This window comes from Haliaeetus leucocephalus, unplaced genomic scaffold (assembly GCF_000737465.1).
Source record: "Haliaeetus leucocephalus isolate CR32 unplaced genomic scaffold, Haliaeetus_leucocephalus-4.0 Scaffold184, whole genome shotgun sequence".
In the NCBI taxonomy this organism is placed as follows: Eukaryota; Metazoa; Chordata; class Aves; order Accipitriformes; family Accipitridae; genus Haliaeetus; species Haliaeetus leucocephalus.
This window is the reverse complement of record NW_010972620.1, coordinates 10,941,989-10,959,485: the sequence shown is the minus strand read 5'-3', so window position 1 is coordinate 10,959,485 and position 17,497 is coordinate 10,941,989. Positions and strand designations below refer to the sequence as shown.

The window sequence follows — 17,497 nt, the reverse complement described above, 5'->3', positions numbered from 1 at the left end:
AGGTGGGATGCTTTTCTCTAATGGCCCCTCTGAGTGAGCCAAAGCACCCCAGCTGTGCCCAGAGCTGCCAGTTGGGTTGCAGGTGGGGTGATTGCTTTGCCCCTGAAACCCTGACCCTTTCTTCTTTTCCTGCAGACGGCTGAACCGCAACCAGCTGCATACCCTGCCTGAGCTCCTCTTCCAGAACAACCAGGCGCTGTCACGGCTGTAAGTACCCTCCGTGCCGGTGGGTGGTATGGGCTTGCTTGCGGGGCTGCTTGGGGCTGCAATGGGGTTTGGAGGGGCATTGACATCCTGGGAGGGTGCTGTTTCTGGGGGGGGTTTGCTGGTGGTTACTGGTGTCTTGTCCCCGTGAGTGCCTGGTGCGTGCCTGGTGCGTGATAGGGCAATGCACCCTGTTTCTGAGGGAGCCCAGCATGCAGCATGGCAGGGAATTGGCTTTGTCCTGCAGAAGGCCTGAGACCAGTGCTGTTAAAGACTGTGTTAAATGTCTTTGCAGTGCATGGGGATGTGGAAGGAGGTGCTGGAAGTTTGGGCTGGGGCTGGCGCTGCTAAGCTGGGCTGTGCCTGCACAGTGCCAGTTGCAGAGTTGCTGTGAGCCCTGCAGCCTCCTCTCTGGGTGTAGACCACAGGCTCTGGGGTGGGGTGCCCTTACGCCCCAGACCAGGTTGTCATGAAGGGAGGGTGAGGGGGATGTCCCCGGGGTCAATCCTGCCCAGAGAGACCTCTGCAGGGCCCAGAGAGCCCCATGTCCCCACTCCAGAGCTGCCTCTCTGCTGGTGTCCAGGGCAGCCTGGGGAAGGAGGAGGAAGCCCTGCCTGGGGCAGATCCAGCCCCTTGTGCCTGCTGCCCCTTCTCTGCACAGCCCTGCCTGCCTCCATCCCTGCCTGTCCCTCTGCACCCGCAGAAGCACCCCCAGGGACCATCTCCTGTTGTCCAAGCCCCACCTCTGCAGACCCCTCTTCCCTCCGTGCAGCAGCAGGCTGCCAGGGAAGGGCTGCTGGGGTTTGATAAATACTCCTTTTTCCATATTGGCTTTCCCTTGCCTGGGGCTGCTTTGCTCGGGCAACAGCAGCATTTTTCAAACTGCAGGAAATCCTCTTAACAAAGCATTTACCGGCTCTCAGCTATGTCAGGCACCACGTATGTTGGGAAGGGGGCTGTGAGGAGGAGAGGGTGCATGCCAAACTGGGGCTGGGTGCTCTCCATCTCTCGGAGAAGATGCTTACATCCTGTGGCTGATTTGCAGCGTGTAGGAGCAGGGTAGTTGTGGCTAGGACACAAGCTCTCTGCTTACTGCATCTTGTATCTCCATTTCTCAGCTGTGAAATGAGGATGCCAGGTCCCTGCTGGCACAGGGTAGGAGTGGATGAAATAACTGAATGGGCTGAGACATTGCCAGGACAGGCATGACCATGTCAGGGCCAAGCAGCCCTGCCCACGCAGGCAGGCTGCAGCTGAGCCGTTTTCCTCAGCAGTGATGCTGGTTTATTCTGACAGTGCCAGGGAGTCAGTCCTGGAGTCCAGCCGGAGGCGGTGTAATGAAGGGTTAAAATGCTGTGTGGGTTGCCAGCGTGGGATGTGTGAAATGGTGGGCCTGTGCCAAAGATGGGCCTAGGTAATGGCAGCTGATAGCACAGGCGTTCAATTAATTGTCGAATGGCATTTGTTGAGCTCAGCTGTGCCGTATCGTGGCGCCAGAAAGGGCCCATCCTCCTCCAGCCGCCCATTGCATAACAAAAACACAGTTGAGAGAATTATTTTACAAACATTAATCTTTCCCTTTTAATCTTCTCTATATTTTAATACCAGGCTCTTTCAAAAAGCAAACCCCAACAATTCATTGGGGAGATGCAGAAGGACAGCCTCACGGGTGGGCTGTGCTGTGTGCCCCTCCACAGCTCCCAGGCTCGTGTGGAGCTGGGGCTCTACGTACTGCCATGGGTGAGGAGGGATGTGCAAGATGCTTCTTGCAGCCCCCCCCCGCCCCGTGCCGTGCGCAGTTTCATTTCAGCCTCTGCCTGTTGCTTTGCTGTTGCTTCCTGCAATTTGGTGGTTTTCTTGAACCTATTCCCTCCTGCCCTGCCTTGAAGCTGTTTTCTGACCAAGTCTGCTGTGACAGCCACCACCTGGACACCAGCACCTGGAGCTTTTCTTGTGTAATCTGGGGCTGTGTGAGCAGGCTTAGATTTTTGCAGCCCCTCAGCTATAGGTGGTGCCGTGTCCTGGGGAGCTTTGGTGCACGCTCAGAGCAGACGGTCTCTGTGACAAGCTGTGGGGTTGGGGATGGGGGACACACTGAGCCGCCTGCCATCCTTCTCTGCATGTTACTCCATGTGCTGCCTGCGTTAGTGAGGGCAGGGATGCAGTGCTGGAGTCTGCCTGGGGAGCACATCAGGAGCCGCTGCCCGGGAAGAGCCTCAGGTGCTGTGTTTGGGCAGCAAAGCCCTGCGTGCCGGAGGACCTGCTGCTCCATCTCCTTGTGGCTGCCCATTGCTGAGATGCCCAAGGATGGTTTGGGGGATACAGCAGAACAGGGGGTGCCCAGACCTTGTCTAGACACACCATCACGCTGGCTTAACAGGAGGTGGGAACTGGACCGGTGCTAGTCCGGCCAGTGTGGGAGGTCATAAGGACGCTCTTAAATTGCCACAAACCTGGCTCAGGCTACAGGGATATGAGTCAGTGGGGAGCAGGTTTAAGCTAAATTGAAATCAGCTTGCCTTGAACTGAAATCGGAGCCTCTCCGCCAGGCTTTGCGCTTATTTAACTGCTGAAATGGATCTGGGGTGGCCCCGTGGCTCTGTGGCCTCTCCCTGCCCCAGAGGCAGGCCGGGACCTGTGCTGGTCAGGATGGGATGGGACGGGAAGAGGGCTTTTAGCAGCACCGTGCTCTTGCAGATCCTGGTCTCCAGACCATTTCCAGCAAGCGGTGCCTGTGCCCCCCATGCCCTGCCCACTGCGGCCACCCACGACGTTCTCCTCAAGCTCCCGGAGGTACCTGCTAGGTCCTCGTGTCGTTGCACCTTGATACCGGGAGGTCTTGAATTAGCAGAAACTGGCTGAACGAGTCAGGCTGAGATCTGTTTAGCTGGGAAATGAGGCTGCTGGGTCTGGCAGCTGGGTGGCAGCTGAGGCAGAAAGCCAGGGGTGGATGCAGGAACCAGTGGGGGTTGCTTAGATGGGTACCTGGGTGCTGGCCTGGACGCTCCAGCCTCTTCTAGCCTTAGTCTTGATGCATCTTCAGCAACACATCAGTAACACGGCAGCAGGTTAAGGCAAGTCTGTTGAATGTGGGGTATGTGATACCCATAGAGCAGTTTTCCACTGTACCTCGAGCCTCATGGAAATACCTCACAAGCACAGAGGGGAGGACCTCAGGCTCAGGTCGGGATGGAGAGCTGTTTGTCTGCCTCCTGGGTCTGAGTGTCAAAGCCTAATCCACGTTGGTGGTGCTTTGTGGTCTCCCAGCCCGGCTCAACCTGCAATTAGTTACTTGGATCTTGGCTATAAAGAGCATTTGTGCACTGGGATAATGGAAAGGGTTGGAGTTAAACCTGATCCGTCTGCGCTTAAATAAACTGGGGAATGGCAGGAAAGGGCCAGCAGAAAGCAAACCTCACATGAGGGCATGGGGGAGGTGAGACGCCTGGAGAAGAATGTTTTCCCCTTGGTATTTGGGAATACTGAGCTGACGCCTGCCCGGAGCCCGTCTTGGTCTGAGATGGTGGGGTTGGGGGGGCTGTGCCAGTGCCTCGGCAGAGGGGCTGGGAGGCAGGAGGACTCTCCGCATGGCCTTCCTATTTTTATCTGCCGCAACGAGCGGATAACTCATTAAGCAGTCCTGGTGGCTGGAAATGGTGTTGATCTGAGGTTTCACTGGAGAGCGCCTGACCCTGGTGACCCCATCTCAAACTGGGTTTAATTAAACTGTCAGCACTGGACGGAAGAACAAAGCATTGTGGGGTTGGGGGGGGCCGGGGTCCCCCCCACAGCTCGCTGGGGAAGAGCACGTCTCCTGCAAGGTGGAGAGCTGATAAAAAATGGATCTTCCCTTCCATCGAGGATTACCCAGGCAAGAAGGTGACCTCTGCTATTGCACTGCCCAGCGGTGATCGCCGGTGCCCCGCAGCTGTGCACATCTTGGCTCAGCACTGGTGCCCCGGTGCAGCCCTGCGGCACGCCGGGAGTCAGGGGGGTGCTGGCAGACCTCGCTTCAGCATCTCTCCCGAGCTGGCAGGAGTTGTTTTCTTCCCTTGGGAGGGGGGACCCAAGCCCTTGAGTTTCTCTCTGCTCCCTTGGGGGGAGGATGGGAGAGGAGTTTTGTAGCCTTGTCTCCCCTCTCTCCCCACCTTCCCTTAAAACCTCCTCCTGAAGCCGTTTTTAAGTCCCTTTGGGGGTGCTGGGTGGGGGATGCGAGGAGGAGAGAGGAGGCTGGGATGGCCATAGCAGCAGGGTGAGAACAGAAACGCTGCGGGCGCATCGTCAGGGAGGCAAAGACGTGGGCTGTCGAAATGTGCTAAAGGCAGCCAGGATGGCTATAAATAAATGGTTTTCTCCAAGGGAAAGCCGAGCTGGCGCGAGGGAAGAGTGGAGAGGTGCGTGCTCAGTTGCGGGGAGCTCTGGGGAGATGCTCCCGCAGGGGAGCAGCAATCCCGGCTGGATGTATCCCCCCAGGAGTGGCTGCCCAGAGGTTTCCCTTGCCAAAAGCCGCAGCAGCTGCTCCATGCTCAGCAGAGTGGGAGCCGAGAGAGGATGAGCAGAGAGTAGGGAGAAAAGGTCTTGTCTCCAGAAGGAGGAAGATTTAGGACATGAGCTGCAGCCTGTCGGACCCGTGCCAGCAAAAATGGTGGAGGAGACGGTGCTGCTTCTGAGCTGGCAGCCAAGCCCAGGGGGAAGGGCCATGGTGCTGCTCTCCCATCTGTAAGGGCAGGGGCTCCCTGGAAACAACATTAACATCTCAATCAGGACCGGTGGCTTTCTGAGCTGGGGACATGTGAAATGCTGTAGGAGCTGGGAGGATTGTCATGCTCCTACGAGACTCTCCTCCTGCGGCCAGAGCCTGCTGAGGAGTAGTGATGCTCTGCACTTACTTCTGTCTGGGACCTGAGACAGAGACCAGGGGCTGATCCAGACCACCGCTGGACCAGGGGTATTTGAAGATCTGAGTGATGAGGGAGTTTTGAACTGAGTTGCAGAGACGACTGCAACTGGGTGTGCTGCCCGGGCAGGAGAGGTTACATTCTGGTGAGCTCTGGGGTAGGTGCCTCGCACCCTCCCTGCATCTGGCCAAACCCAGCCCTAATTGCCTTTAGAAAAACAAGCAGAGAAAAATGGAGCGCTGCTAAATAACTTGAGAAAATGCAAATGACATCCTTCAAGAAGGAGAGGGCCACAACCACGCGGGAGGAAGCTGTGAGCTGAGTAGTAGCAAAACAGGGTGACAAGTGAAAAAGGAGCTGTCGGAGAAAGGAATAACAAAACAGGCCCTGCTCGAGTGGGGCTGGCTGTGCGTGGGAAGTGTTGCTTGCGAGACTGTATCAGTGACCGTTCCTCTTGCTGCTGTACTGGGAAAACCCCCGGATAGGAAAGGGAGAGATGGAGAAGTGTTGGGACAAAAACCACGTGCTCGGTGGTGGCTGGGTAGAGGAGCAGTCCCGTGCCTCTGCAGTGGGTGGCTGTGCGGGTGCCAGGTGGGAGGCGTGGGTGTGGGGGGGATGCTCACCAGGGGATGCGGGTGCTGCAGCTCTGCTCCCCTCCCAGCCTGGGGGGACTTGCCTGCCCTGAGCCCCGGTTTTGATCTGGTGGGGGATTTTTGGTGCCTGCCTGCATGTTGGCTCCCTGGAAATCCTGCCGTGGTGGTGGGCTGGCTCTGGCTGCATGCCGGCTCTCCTGTGCCAGACACCCGTCCCGTCCTCCCACGGCCACTCCTGTTGGGGCTTTGGCTGAGGTTCGCTACCTCCGGCGAGGTTTTGTGGTCGCTCTGCAGCCGGCAAGCTCGGCGTGCGCCTGGGAGCCTGCAGCCGCTGCGTGGGAAGGGGCCTACGGGCACGGCGTTGTTGTTTTCATCTTTCCGTGCTGGAGCAGGGTGGCTTCGGCTCCCTGGGCGTGTGCCCCTTTGCCGCTTTGCTTCTTGCACAGGTGCGTATGTGCTGGTGTCCCTGTGCAGAATTCCGCGGCCCAAGAGCAAAGTGCCAAGGTTGGAGCAGAGAGCAGCTGCCCCCCTCGGAGCAAACGTCCCTGCTTCCCCTTCCCCAGCATCTCGCATTTCTGTCCCAGTTCCCCCCTCCAGCAGCATCCCCCTCCCCTTGCTGGGTGAGGGCCAAGTGTCCCCGCTGTCACCGTGCCCACGTTTCGGCCGTTGTCCCCTCGACTCTGGGTGCCGTACCCCCTCGCGCTCCCGACAAAGCCTCTTCTGTCGGGGACAGAGTGGGGCTGGGGGGGCCAGGCTGGGACGTGTCCCCCCGAATACCAATCAGGAAGGGGAGCGTGTTTACCCCAGTAGCTGGGGGGGGACTGCAGGGTCTGTGCACTGCAAGATTCCCCCCCCCCCCAACCGGGGGGACGGGGAGGGGGAAGGGAGGCCTCTCCGCAGCCCCCGGGAACAAAGAGTCAGTGTGGCTCATGACAGCTCTAAGGAAACGCGGGGAAACAAATGTGCCACTAATAGGTGGGGAGGTTACCTAGGAAAAGATGCTGCCAGGCAGGCGGGCAGCCAGCCCCCTCCCCAGCAGGCTGGCAGGCAGCAAGGGGCTGGGGCTGGCACCCCCGGCCTCGGGGCGGGGGGCTCAGGGGGCTGCACTGGGGCCAAGCCGAGGCAGGTTTGCATGCCCTCGCACTGCTGTCCCCATGGGGACAACATCCTTATGGGCACAGTAAGGACATCTCTGGGGTTTTGTGCTGGGTGTCCCTGCTGGGAAGTGGCACTGTTGTGCAGGGAGCTGCTCGCTGCCTGCTTGCTCTCCCCCTTCTTCCTCCATCGGTAATGTGCCACAGACCTCAGCTTTTTTTTGGTGCCCCAGAAAGACTCCCTGGGGGATCCTGAGTACAGCCAAGCCTCAAAGCCTCACGAATTAAACACTTGTTTAAGACCTTTTTAGATTTAAGCGCTTCCATAAGCTTTTTGGGACCTGACTTGCAGTCTCTGGAGACACAGGAGTGCCGGGGTGAGAGTCGCTGCCATGCCCCGACCTGCTGCCAAGCAGCCTCCCCCTTTGCTTCCCACCAGCCCGGGCCCCCTCCCACCAGGTTGATGGTGCAGACCCTGCACAGGGGTGCCCTGGCCCCCAGCTCTGTTCTGTGCCATTATCCTGCCGGCAAGCTGGGGCTGCCAGGAGCGGGCATTGCCAGCCGGCTGCCTGGAGATAATCTGCCCCCTCCCTCCGTGCACTCTGTTGTGCTCCTGACCCACGGCCGGCTCCGGCTTTCTGGGTCTTGAGCCGCTTCCAAGGTTTCCCTGGCAATGCGTGGGGTTGAGCCCTGCTCCTGGAGCTCCCTCCTCGAGCTGCCAGCTCTGCCGGGCGCACCCTCGGTCTTGCTTTGGGTGCAGGCTTGGATTTGGCTTTTGTAATGGCATTAAAGGAAAGGGGTCTGGGTCTGTAGTGAGGTGTAGCTTCCAGCCCCCTGCCCCTTTTTGCAAAGTGCCCCCTCCACATGGCATCGTACAGAGCATCCCTGCCCAGCTCCCCAGCGATCCCTGCCACACCAGCCAATGGGAATTTGCAACCCATGGGAAAAAGCAATGGAAAATCAAGTCTTCCTAATGCTGGGCAGCAGTGCTAATTACATAGCTATTAAAACACAGGGGAATTATTTATTTCCTCCTTGCCTTGCGGCTCATTGCCTGCATTGTGCCACATTCACCCCTTGGCCACCTTTGGTCCCCTGAAAGAGTTAAAAGAGCACTTGGAGAAGCCAGTCCCTTTGTCCATATGTTTTGAGAGCAGAATAAAAGCATTTCCTTCCTCCTGTTTTCACGGCTCAGATAGTAGAAAGGTTCAAAGTGATATTAAAGTATCGTGAGCAGAATTAGCCTTTGGTAATTTGACTTCCAGGATGTGGAAGAAAAAAGTTTTAAGCAGTGATTTTAGGGTAAGTTTTAACTTGGCACCCCTGCACACGTATCCCACAGATGTGTTAATGTGCAGAGCCTGGTAATTAACCTGTGTTTGCTGGTTGATTCTCCCGCGGATGGGTGCTGGGCCCCCTTGTCACTCCTGCTGGGGCTGCCACGAAAACAAGCTGTCACTAGTTTCCAGCACTGCTTCTGACTGCTGCCTGCAACGGTGCCTGTGCCCCATCCCTTCTCTGCTGCTCCCGAGGGGCCCGTGGTGCTGTCGGCATCAGTGCTGGACCACGCAGCCTGCAGCCCAGACACCAGCAGCCCAGCTTGGTGGGTGCCAGCACCAGCTTCTTGCCCAAGCAGGCTGCCTGGAGTACCGGGATGCTTTACCCACTGCAGTAGGTGGGTAATTTTCCCAGCGCTGAAGTGCTGTAAAGACCAAATGTATGTGAGCAGGGAAGATGCCCCTTCTCATGCCCAGAGGGAGTCCTGGTGCGGCAGGGCTTGTAGGCATTGCCGAGGGGAAGCTGTCCCCTGCCCGCAGGGATGGGCTGGCCGCATCCTGGTTTGGAAAGCCCGTTTCCCTGTGCGTGCTGGTCGGCATCCCTGTGCAAAGAAACCCGGCCGGCAGCGTGTTGGGGGTGGGTTTGGGGAGGTGGGGATTCATTTCCCAGATTCTCATCTGTGTTAAATTAATTATCATCTCAGGCTTATCCTCACTTAACCAGCGAGATGCAGACGTCTGTGGTTAGGACCCCCACTGCCCTGCCAGAACTAAGCAGCACATGGATTAGGGGGGTCTTACCGGCTGCGTCCCCTGGCCCCTCCGTGGTTTTTGCAACCCCTTTTGCCCCCAGAGGCTTTGGTTCCCATTTATGTCTGTATTTCCCTTCAGGACAGGAAAAGCTGGATTAATTTTTACTGCTCCTCAGGGAGCTGTTGGTAACCAAAGACGTCTTGCTGTCTTGTTTTCTGTAAACTGGGAGGCAGGAAATGGCAGGGATGGTTTAAAATGGTTTCCTTGCCCTCCCCTTCTCCCCCTCTGGCCCTCGCCACCCCTCTGATGGAGGGTGGTGTTTGGGGCAGAGTTGCCTGGAGAGAAATAAAGTTGCTCAGGCTTTTTCCAGGCCTGGGGCTGGAGGAGAGAGGTTTCTCTGGGAGGTGAAGGTGGGAAGAGCTTGACCATCCTCTTGAGTGTTTGGGAAATAGTAATTTGGGGATCCTACAGAGGAGTGAGGGACATTAACCCCACTTCACAAACAGAGTGTTAAATGTGGAAAGCACAGGAAAAGCTCCCAAAAAGTGCCTCTCGCCCCAGAGCTGGGAAGTCCTCCATCCATAGACCCCTCCTATGGCAGAACTGGGAAGGGGACCCAGGAGTCCTGGCCCTGTCGTCGTCCCCCCGCCTTCCCATCCCTGGTACGGCACTCAAAGGGGCTTTTGTCCGGCTCCGAGCCCCACAGGTGGGTGGGCGCTTCATTCCCCCCCTCCCTTACGCCTGGGCTGGGATGCTTTTTCCCAGGGGCCGTCGTTGGCCCGTCGCTATGCGACGTGGGCTTGCGGGTCGCCTTGGCAACGGGGGCCTGGGGATGCAGGTTGGGGGTCGACCCCATCACGGGACCCTTTTGGGATGTTTGTCTGGGGGCTGGCGATCCCGCTTGCCGGGGACCGGAACGTACCCAGCAAAACGCGCGACCGCGCGTTTTGCTGGGTACGTGCCGGTCCCCGGCAAGCATGATGGAAATGCAAAATCGGTGTGTGCCGTGCTGGTGCACACATGGCACAGGGTGTAGGGTCGGGATGCAGGTACCTGGCATTGGGGTTTCACCCCAGGGTTGCTCCATTGCAGCTTCTCTCCATTGCACAGCCGGGCTATTACTGTCAGCGCTATTAATTACTAATCATGGGGACAAAGTTGGGGCAGTGTAGCGAGGGGGGTCTGTGCTTGTGGGGTCAACAGGAGCAAGCAAGCGAGGAGCAAGCAGGGGAGGCTGGCTGCATTCCCGGGACTCAGTGGCGTTTCCAGCTCTTGCTCTCTGACCGGAGGCATTTCCACCTCCCAGCATTGCCGTCCCGCTCCGGCTCGCTTGTTCTCTTCCCCACGGGCGCAGCGTGTTGCTCATTCCTGCATCCTACGATTTCACAGCATCCCCGCAGCCGGGTGTTAATGAGATTAGACCCAAGCTTTAAGATGTCTCTCTCTATCCTTTGCCATCCAATTACACAGCCCGCATGGTATCTGATTGCCTGCGAGAGGGGAGGACTGGGTCTGGCTGGGATGGGAGGATGCAGCTGGTCTTTCTGGGTATCAGCCCCGTCGTGCCGAGTGGTTTTCTTTCTTTTCTTTTCTTTTCTTTCTTTTTTTTTTTTTTTTACTCCCCCCTTGGCTTTGAGCTGCTTCGTTTGGCTTTTTCATCGCTTCTCGACGTGGCGGCTGGGCAGAATTTGTTTAAATTAACTGCTTGAATGGCAGCGTTGTATGTGTTGGTGGGGGGGAGCTCAGACAGCACCAGAATGGATGAGGGGGATTAAAGGTGCCTAATGGGTTCCAGATGGGCATCCTGGACTGGGAAACACCCCCGCAACCCCAACCCCAGCCAGGGGCTGCTGGCAAGGAGCTCAGGGCTGGGAGCCGGGATGCTACAGCGGGCAGCTGCCTGGCTCTCCCGCAGCAGGGTGGCTTGCTCCAAGCTTGCGCCCATGGGACTGGGGTGCCCTGAGACTCCTGGGGTGCTGGCTACCTCTGCACCATGCCCAGGGCGAGCAGACAGATGCACCGCAGGAGGAACCTTCCCTGGCTGGCCCGGAGCATGGGGTGCAGCAGGCTCCACTCTCCCCTCCAAGCGCCGTGGGCTCTGGGGATGCAGGGCTGGGGATAACTGCTGCATGCGAGTCCGGCTTTTGGAGGTGCCTCAGCTCCGGCATTAGCTGGCAGTGCAAATACAGCCCGCCACGGCAGCACTGCTGGAGCGGCAGTTTCTGCTCAGCAGTCTTGGTTGCAATGTCAGGAATGATAATATTTAGTCTTTGACGCCCTCCCCCTGGGCTCTAGGGTACCTCGGGGCACTTGCTCACTCCAACATCCCCACTGCAGCAGACATCAGCGTATTTTTTCTTATTTATAGATGGAAAACTGAGTCCCGGAGACAGGAGCTAAATTGCCTGCATGCCTCTGCCAGTTACATTTCCTAGACCTGTAGGGATTAGAGACATGGTGACAGCCCTCCCCGGCTGTCCAAGGGCTGTGCCTCCCACTGATGGCCAGATTTCTTCTCCACACCTGCTACATGGTGCCAGGGCTACATGTTTGCAGCCTGTCCAGTGGCAGTGCCCAGCTTGGAAGCACATCAATCCCAAGCGAGATGAAGCATGCAGGAGCGAAGGGCTGCTGGGGAGCAGTGTCGCTGACAGTGACCATAGGGTCATGGGCAGGGTCATTGTTTTGGAGTTTTATTAATGGCTGAGAGCAGGAGCAGGACATAAGCTGCGAGCCAGCTGGCTGCTGGGAGTATCGGCCATGCTGTAGGATGGCTCATCATTTTGCAGGGGTTTTAAGCTTCTTAGGGGAGTGGGCTGCAGAAGAGACCATCAGGTTTAATGGGAGCAAGCATTGAGTGGTACCTTTTGCAATTGAAAGCTGGAAGAGCCCTGCTCCCGGCGGGAATGAGCCCACTCACCCTGCAATGGCTTTTTGTGAAGGCAGCAGTTTGCTCCAGCTTGTTCAGCTGCATCCAAGTAGATGGCCAAGCCAGGGGATGAGGCAAGGCACAGGAGAGGAGACCCACGCCAGCGCTCCTGATCCAGAAGGGCTGCAGCAGAAGGTGGGGACTGAGGAGGGTATGGGCAGGGGGGTGGACAGGGTGGTTGGGAAGCCCTGGCTGGCTTCCCTCAGCCGAGGCTCCGTCTGCCAGCCCTCCTGGCCCATCCTTGGCCCCGTGTTCCCCCGGCTCTCATTTCCTTCCACAAATATTGAGAAAATAAATAGCGCAGCCGAAAGGGGACATCCCCGTGTCCCTCCACACACAACTGACTCCCCGGGGAGCCGTGCAGGTGGTGACCCCGCATTCCTCAGCCTGAGGGTTAACCAGCAAGAGAGCAAATATTGGCTTCTCCGGGGACTGCCCCAGCCCCTGCCCGTGGCCAGGGTTGCCTCTTGCCTGAGGGATGGGGCTCATGGGGCAGGCAGGTCCCCATCCCTGGCAGGGGTGGTTGCACAAACCCAACTCTTCGCCTGGGTGGCGTGAGGTCCCTGCCGTGGTCTGAGCCCACTCCTTGGGGCAGAAGGTGCCCCGGCACGGGAGGGACAGGCAAAGCCACATGGGTGATGGGCTGAAGGGTCAGCCTGTGCTGGGCACTGGCTGCGGTGGGCTGGGGGCACAGCTGGTGTGCTGCCAGGGCTGGCTGCCACTCTGCCTGTTGCTTCATCTGCCCCTGGGGCACGCTTCTGTGCCTCGGGGAATTGAAGGCACGTGGCTGGAAAGGACTGTGGCCGCTCTGCAGGGAGCTCGTGCGTGCAGTGCCGATGGCACGAGCCCAGCGCTGCCAGCTCCCGCTGCCTGCCCCTCTCAGCTGGGCTCCTCCTGTCCCCCCTCAGCCCTGTGTGTGGTTTTGTGGCACAGGAGTTGTTCCACGAAGTGCGGGACCTGTGTTGATGCCGGGAGCCTTTGCAAGCACCCCACTCCCTGGGGCAGGATCTAGCCTCAGTGGGGTCCAGCAAAGTGTATCCTCTCTCTCTCCCATGCTTCTTCACTCCCTCCATCCTGGTCTTGTCTCTTAGCAACTGCCCCTGGCCAGGACCTGGGCTGTGCATGGAGGGATGTGACACTTTCTATGCATCAGTCATTTTGCCACCTTGAGAGTGACGGCGAGGTCATTAACCCCCATGGCAGTGGCTGGGCCGAGGTGCGGCGAGCGATGATAGAGCATCCCTGCGACGCCTCCGCCCTGGTAGCAGCCGGCTGCTCTGCCTCCAGCTTGACACCGATCCCTGCTACAATAACGATACAGTTGGCAATCAGGGAGGAATTAAAGGATAATTAATGCCAATCCACATGGAAAATTGCTCTCGTCAAACAAACCTGATATCATTTTTTTTGATGAGCTGACAAATTGGGTTGATAAGTAGCGACTGTGCTGACATGATATACTGAGACTTCTGCAAGTCATTTTACTCTTGCCTGGAGGATATTGCGATGAAAACATTAATATTCTGCAAAAATCAGTGTAGCATTTCTGACAATGTGCTTCACTGGTAGACATCCTGGGGGAATTGCAGCGGTCGCCTTTCTGGCAGGGTGCAGCAGGGGTCTGATGATGATGAACTGATGTTCACCATCTCTGCAGAGCCACAGTGGTCTTGGGATCTTCAGTGGCAAAATATTGACTTTTGCCAACCACCCCCAAGTCTCCTGGCCTCTTGTTGCCTCATCCTTCTGCACCCAGCCGAGGGTGTGCAGTGAGCTGGGTGGTGTAGGTGATGTAGCTGGGGAAGAAGTGACCCGCACCATCACAGAGCTCTGTTTGGAACAAAACATGAACCAATAGGTGAAAGGAGCAGGGCTGGGGATGCCGGTGGGATGCTGGTCTGGTGGGATGCTCTGCCTGAAACACCTGGCGCTGGAAAACATCCTCGTGCAAGGTCATGCAGCTGGGGAAAAAAAATGTAGGTCACAGCTACAAGACGGGGAACAGTGTCGGGGGACGCGGTTACACTGAAAAAGACTTAGCAGCCGTCGTGGCAGCATGCTTTGGGATGCAGGCTTCCAGCGCTGAAGCTTCTGGGGTGATGGATGAGCAGAGCAGCTCTGGGTACCGAGGGCTGGGGGGGTTGCTGTTTTGGGGGGCAGCGGGGAGGCCTCTGTTGAGCATTGTTTCTGCTTCAGGGTCCACGGTTTAGAGAGATGTTGGGAAATTAGAAAGTGCTCAGAGAGGAAGTGCAGTATAATTGAAGGTCTGGAAAACCTGCCTTCCAGTGAAAAGAATTAAAAAGCTCAGCCTATTTAGTGTATGCAAGAGGGGGTAAGGAGGGGATTTTATCCCCATCTCTGTGTACCTGCATGGGGAGAAGCCTGACTGTAGGCACCTCATTAATTTTGTAAAAAAAGAAAAAGAAAAGAAAAAGCATAAAATCATTCAATAGCTGGAGGCTGAAACCAGACAAATTCAGACTAGAATGAAATTTGGCTTTTTCACCATGGAGAGCAGTTAACCATTGAACACTCAGCTGGGAAGAGGTGGATTGGATGTCCTTTGAAGTTGCAAAGGAGATCGTACTTCTCTGCCTGATGGTGAAAATGGGAAGGGACAGGGTTGGAGCAGGAATCCCAAGGAAGGCTCTGTGTCTGGGCCAGGTGCGCAGAGGCGTCCCGGTGATAAAGTGTCCCCTTCTGGGTGATGGATGGCACCCCATCCGCTGTCCCTCTCTGGGCACTGGGGACATCAATCCAGCACCTGCATTCCAGGCCAGGACCTTAATTGCTTGCAAAGCCCTCAAGCATCCCTGGTTTGCAAGGCTGGCTGAGCAAAGCCAGCTGCAGAGGCTCTTCTCCATCCAGGACGATGCGAGGCGATGTCTGAGCAGGCACGTCTGCTGGTGGGGATGGGGCTGCCACAGCCGGGGGGCTACTGAGGCAGGAGATGTCCCAGGCTGCCCCTGCTGCTCAGCCAGGCCGGGGGGGATCCGCTGGTGCCTGTCTTCCCACGCTCTCCCCGGGGGATGTTCAGCCGTGGCCTTCCCGACCCCTGCGCTGCAATCCTGTCTGAGCATCTTAGGCAGAGTTATGTTTTACTAGCGCGGTAAAAGGAAAAGACGGCTTTGCTTTGATTTTATGAGCTACAGAGTACCTTGCCTGGTTAGGTGCTGGCTGAGCTTTGCAAGGGCTCTGGCTTGGAGTTCACAGGGCAAATGGCGGTGGTGGTTGAAGATGCTGTCTCTCCCCTACGCCGCTCCCTTGCCCATCACAACTGCTCTTCCTCCAGTGCCCCCATCCCTGCAGAGCCGGGCAGGATCTGCTTCTCTCCTGTTCCCATCCCTTTGCAGAGAGACACCAGCCGTGACCATGACAGTGAGGCCAAAAGGGAGTGCTTACAGGTTGTCCAGCCGTGGGGTTTTCCTGGCTGCTGGTCCCCTGAAATTGTTCCTGGGACAGTGAGAAGGCAAAAGCTGGCTGTAGCTGGGGATGTGGCTCTGGGAAAGTCCCACTCTGGCTGCACATTTGGGGACAACGCGTGCAGAGCAGTGGGATGCTGCGGGGCGTCATCGGTGCCCCTGTGAGCAGGGCAGTGTGTGCAAACGCCCCTGTGTCCTCGCAGCCTGCCGACCCCTGATCCCCCGGTTGTAGGAATGTCTTTACATGCTCTGGGAATCTTTGTGCTCCTGTCCTTGCAGCCTGCCACTGCTGGGTCTGGGTTTTGTGCTTTTGCTTCTTTTTTTTTCCTTTTTTTTCCAGCCTCTTTCACAAAGACACCTTTTCTCCCCCGCGCCCCCGGGGATTTACACAGAAAACTCACCCTCAACATGGCAAAAGAAAGGCCCAGGCGGCCCGGGAGAGGAAGCTCACACAAAATGCGGTGTGTGGCTCTTTGTGTCCCCTTTGTAATTCCTCTGCACAATGAACTGCCCCGGCCACCCACCAGCCCCGGGGTACCCCCAGGTGCCCCGTCCGCTGTGCTCCCCGATGCAGCAGCAGGCAGAGCTGGGGATGCTGCTTGCCGGGTGGCTGAGAGCACAGCCTTTGTGCTCAGGAAAGGGGAAATTTGGGCAGGATGGAGATCGCCATGTTCCCTCGACAGCAAAAAGCCCCCTCGCATCCCACCGGCCCCGGGCAGAGCGCTGGGGCGGTCCCTCCAGCAGAGCCCTTCCATCAGCCCCGCTCTGACGGCTTTTAACATGCTAATGACCCTCTCAAGGGCAGGAGCAGCTCTGTGTAAAACCCATGTTCAGCCCTCGGTCATGGACATTTGCTCGGAGACACAGTGTTAAATATTTATCCTCCCCGCCTCCCCCTGACTCTGCAGGCATTAACAATAGCGATTGCAACCGGCCCCTTCCCCCTCGCCGGGAACATGTGGCTCCCGGACCACGACAGCGAACGTTATCGTTTGTACCTGTGAATTATTGATAAGGTATAAGATAGTTCTTGCGGTGAAAAAATAATGAGGGGGAGAGGCTGTTTGCAGCCTGGCGGGGTGGGCGCTGCTGCAAACCCTCTTCTCCGGGGGCAAAATGGGCGGTGGGACCCCGTTCCTGCTGGGCCCCGTCCGCCAGCTGACCGTGCCAGCCCTTAGCAGCGTGTGGCCGGCACCGGGCTGCCTTCGTGCACGGTGGCTCCTCTCTTAGCGTGGGTCTGGCTGGCGCCGGTCCCCTCCTGGCTGCCCGCTGCCTTCCCCGGGGGAGGTGGGCAGCTGCCCTCCCTCCCCGGCCCCACGCTGCCTGCAGCCCCCCGCGACCTGGGGGATGCTCGCTCAGGCAGCTGCCTGCGGGTCGCGGAGGTGAGTGGGGATGTCCCAGCTCCATGGGTCGGCTGCCCACCCTGCGGTGCCTTGGCAGGGAAGCGGCAGGTATCGTCCGGCCCCGCAGACGTCGTGGCTCCAGCGAGCAGATGGGGTTTAGCCTGGGAGAGCCTTTCAGCTAGCAGGACTGGGGAGCTCGGGAAGTCTCCAGGGGCTGGAGGAGGGAAAGCAGTCCACGGTCCTTGGCTTTATGGCCATCGATGCGCGCTGTCCCTGTGCTCTAATCTGTCCCTGGAAAAAGGGGGATGAGGCTGCTGAGTCCCTGGAAAGCAGGTGGCAGCCCTGGAAGGGGGTCTGTTCCCCAGCTTAGGGCTGTCCTTTGGCTGGGACCTGAACCCAGCGCATCCATCCCCTGACCTATGGAGGTGAGAGCCTGTCCCGGAGAGCCGCCGGGTCTGCCAGCTCTGGCAGGTCTGGGCTTTGGCTGCGCTTTGTGAGGCTCTGGGATGCCATGTGAGAGGGTGCAGATGGCTCAGGGGTATCTTGTCCTCAGTGGCGTGGGCAGTCCGATTAAAATCAGGGTGCCTCTTTAAGCCAGTTTAAAGCCCAGCTTTGATGTATTTAGACCGTCAACCCTGCTGTGTTATGGGGAGAGCATTAGCATGCAGAGCCTGGTCTGATGTGGCGTTACACATATGCGTCCCTGGGCTGGATGACGGGGCATCAGGGTGCTGCACCCACCCCAGGGACAGTGAGGGTCTGGGGGGAGCACGGCCAGGATGAGGCACCCTCCTCCCTTGCACAGAGCCCCCCGCTGCCATCCAGCAGCACCACCCCTGCCCAGACCTGCCGTGCACTGACATCAGGTGTTGCTTTCCCAAAAACGTATCTGAATCCGGCATCCCGGACTCCAGGGACACAGGATGTGCTGTTATTTCTGAAGATGCAGGAGTGTCTGAAAGGCAGCGCAGCCCCTGCTCATCA

General features: G+C 57.8%; 1 protein-coding gene across 1 annotated transcript in view; it reads left to right on the top strand.

The window, feature by feature from the left end:
• Positions 1-17,497, top strand: part of SLIT1 (slit homolog 1 (Drosophila)) — a gene marked incomplete at its 5' end in the record, with an annotated part of 62,907 nt that overhangs the window by 13,332 nt on the left and 32,078 nt on the right. Inside the window, one exon of the mRNA XM_010565004.1 lies at positions 136-207. Coding sequence (XP_010563306.1) covers positions 136-207 — 72 coding nt within the window. The remainder of the gene's footprint in view (positions 1-135; positions 208-17,497) is intronic.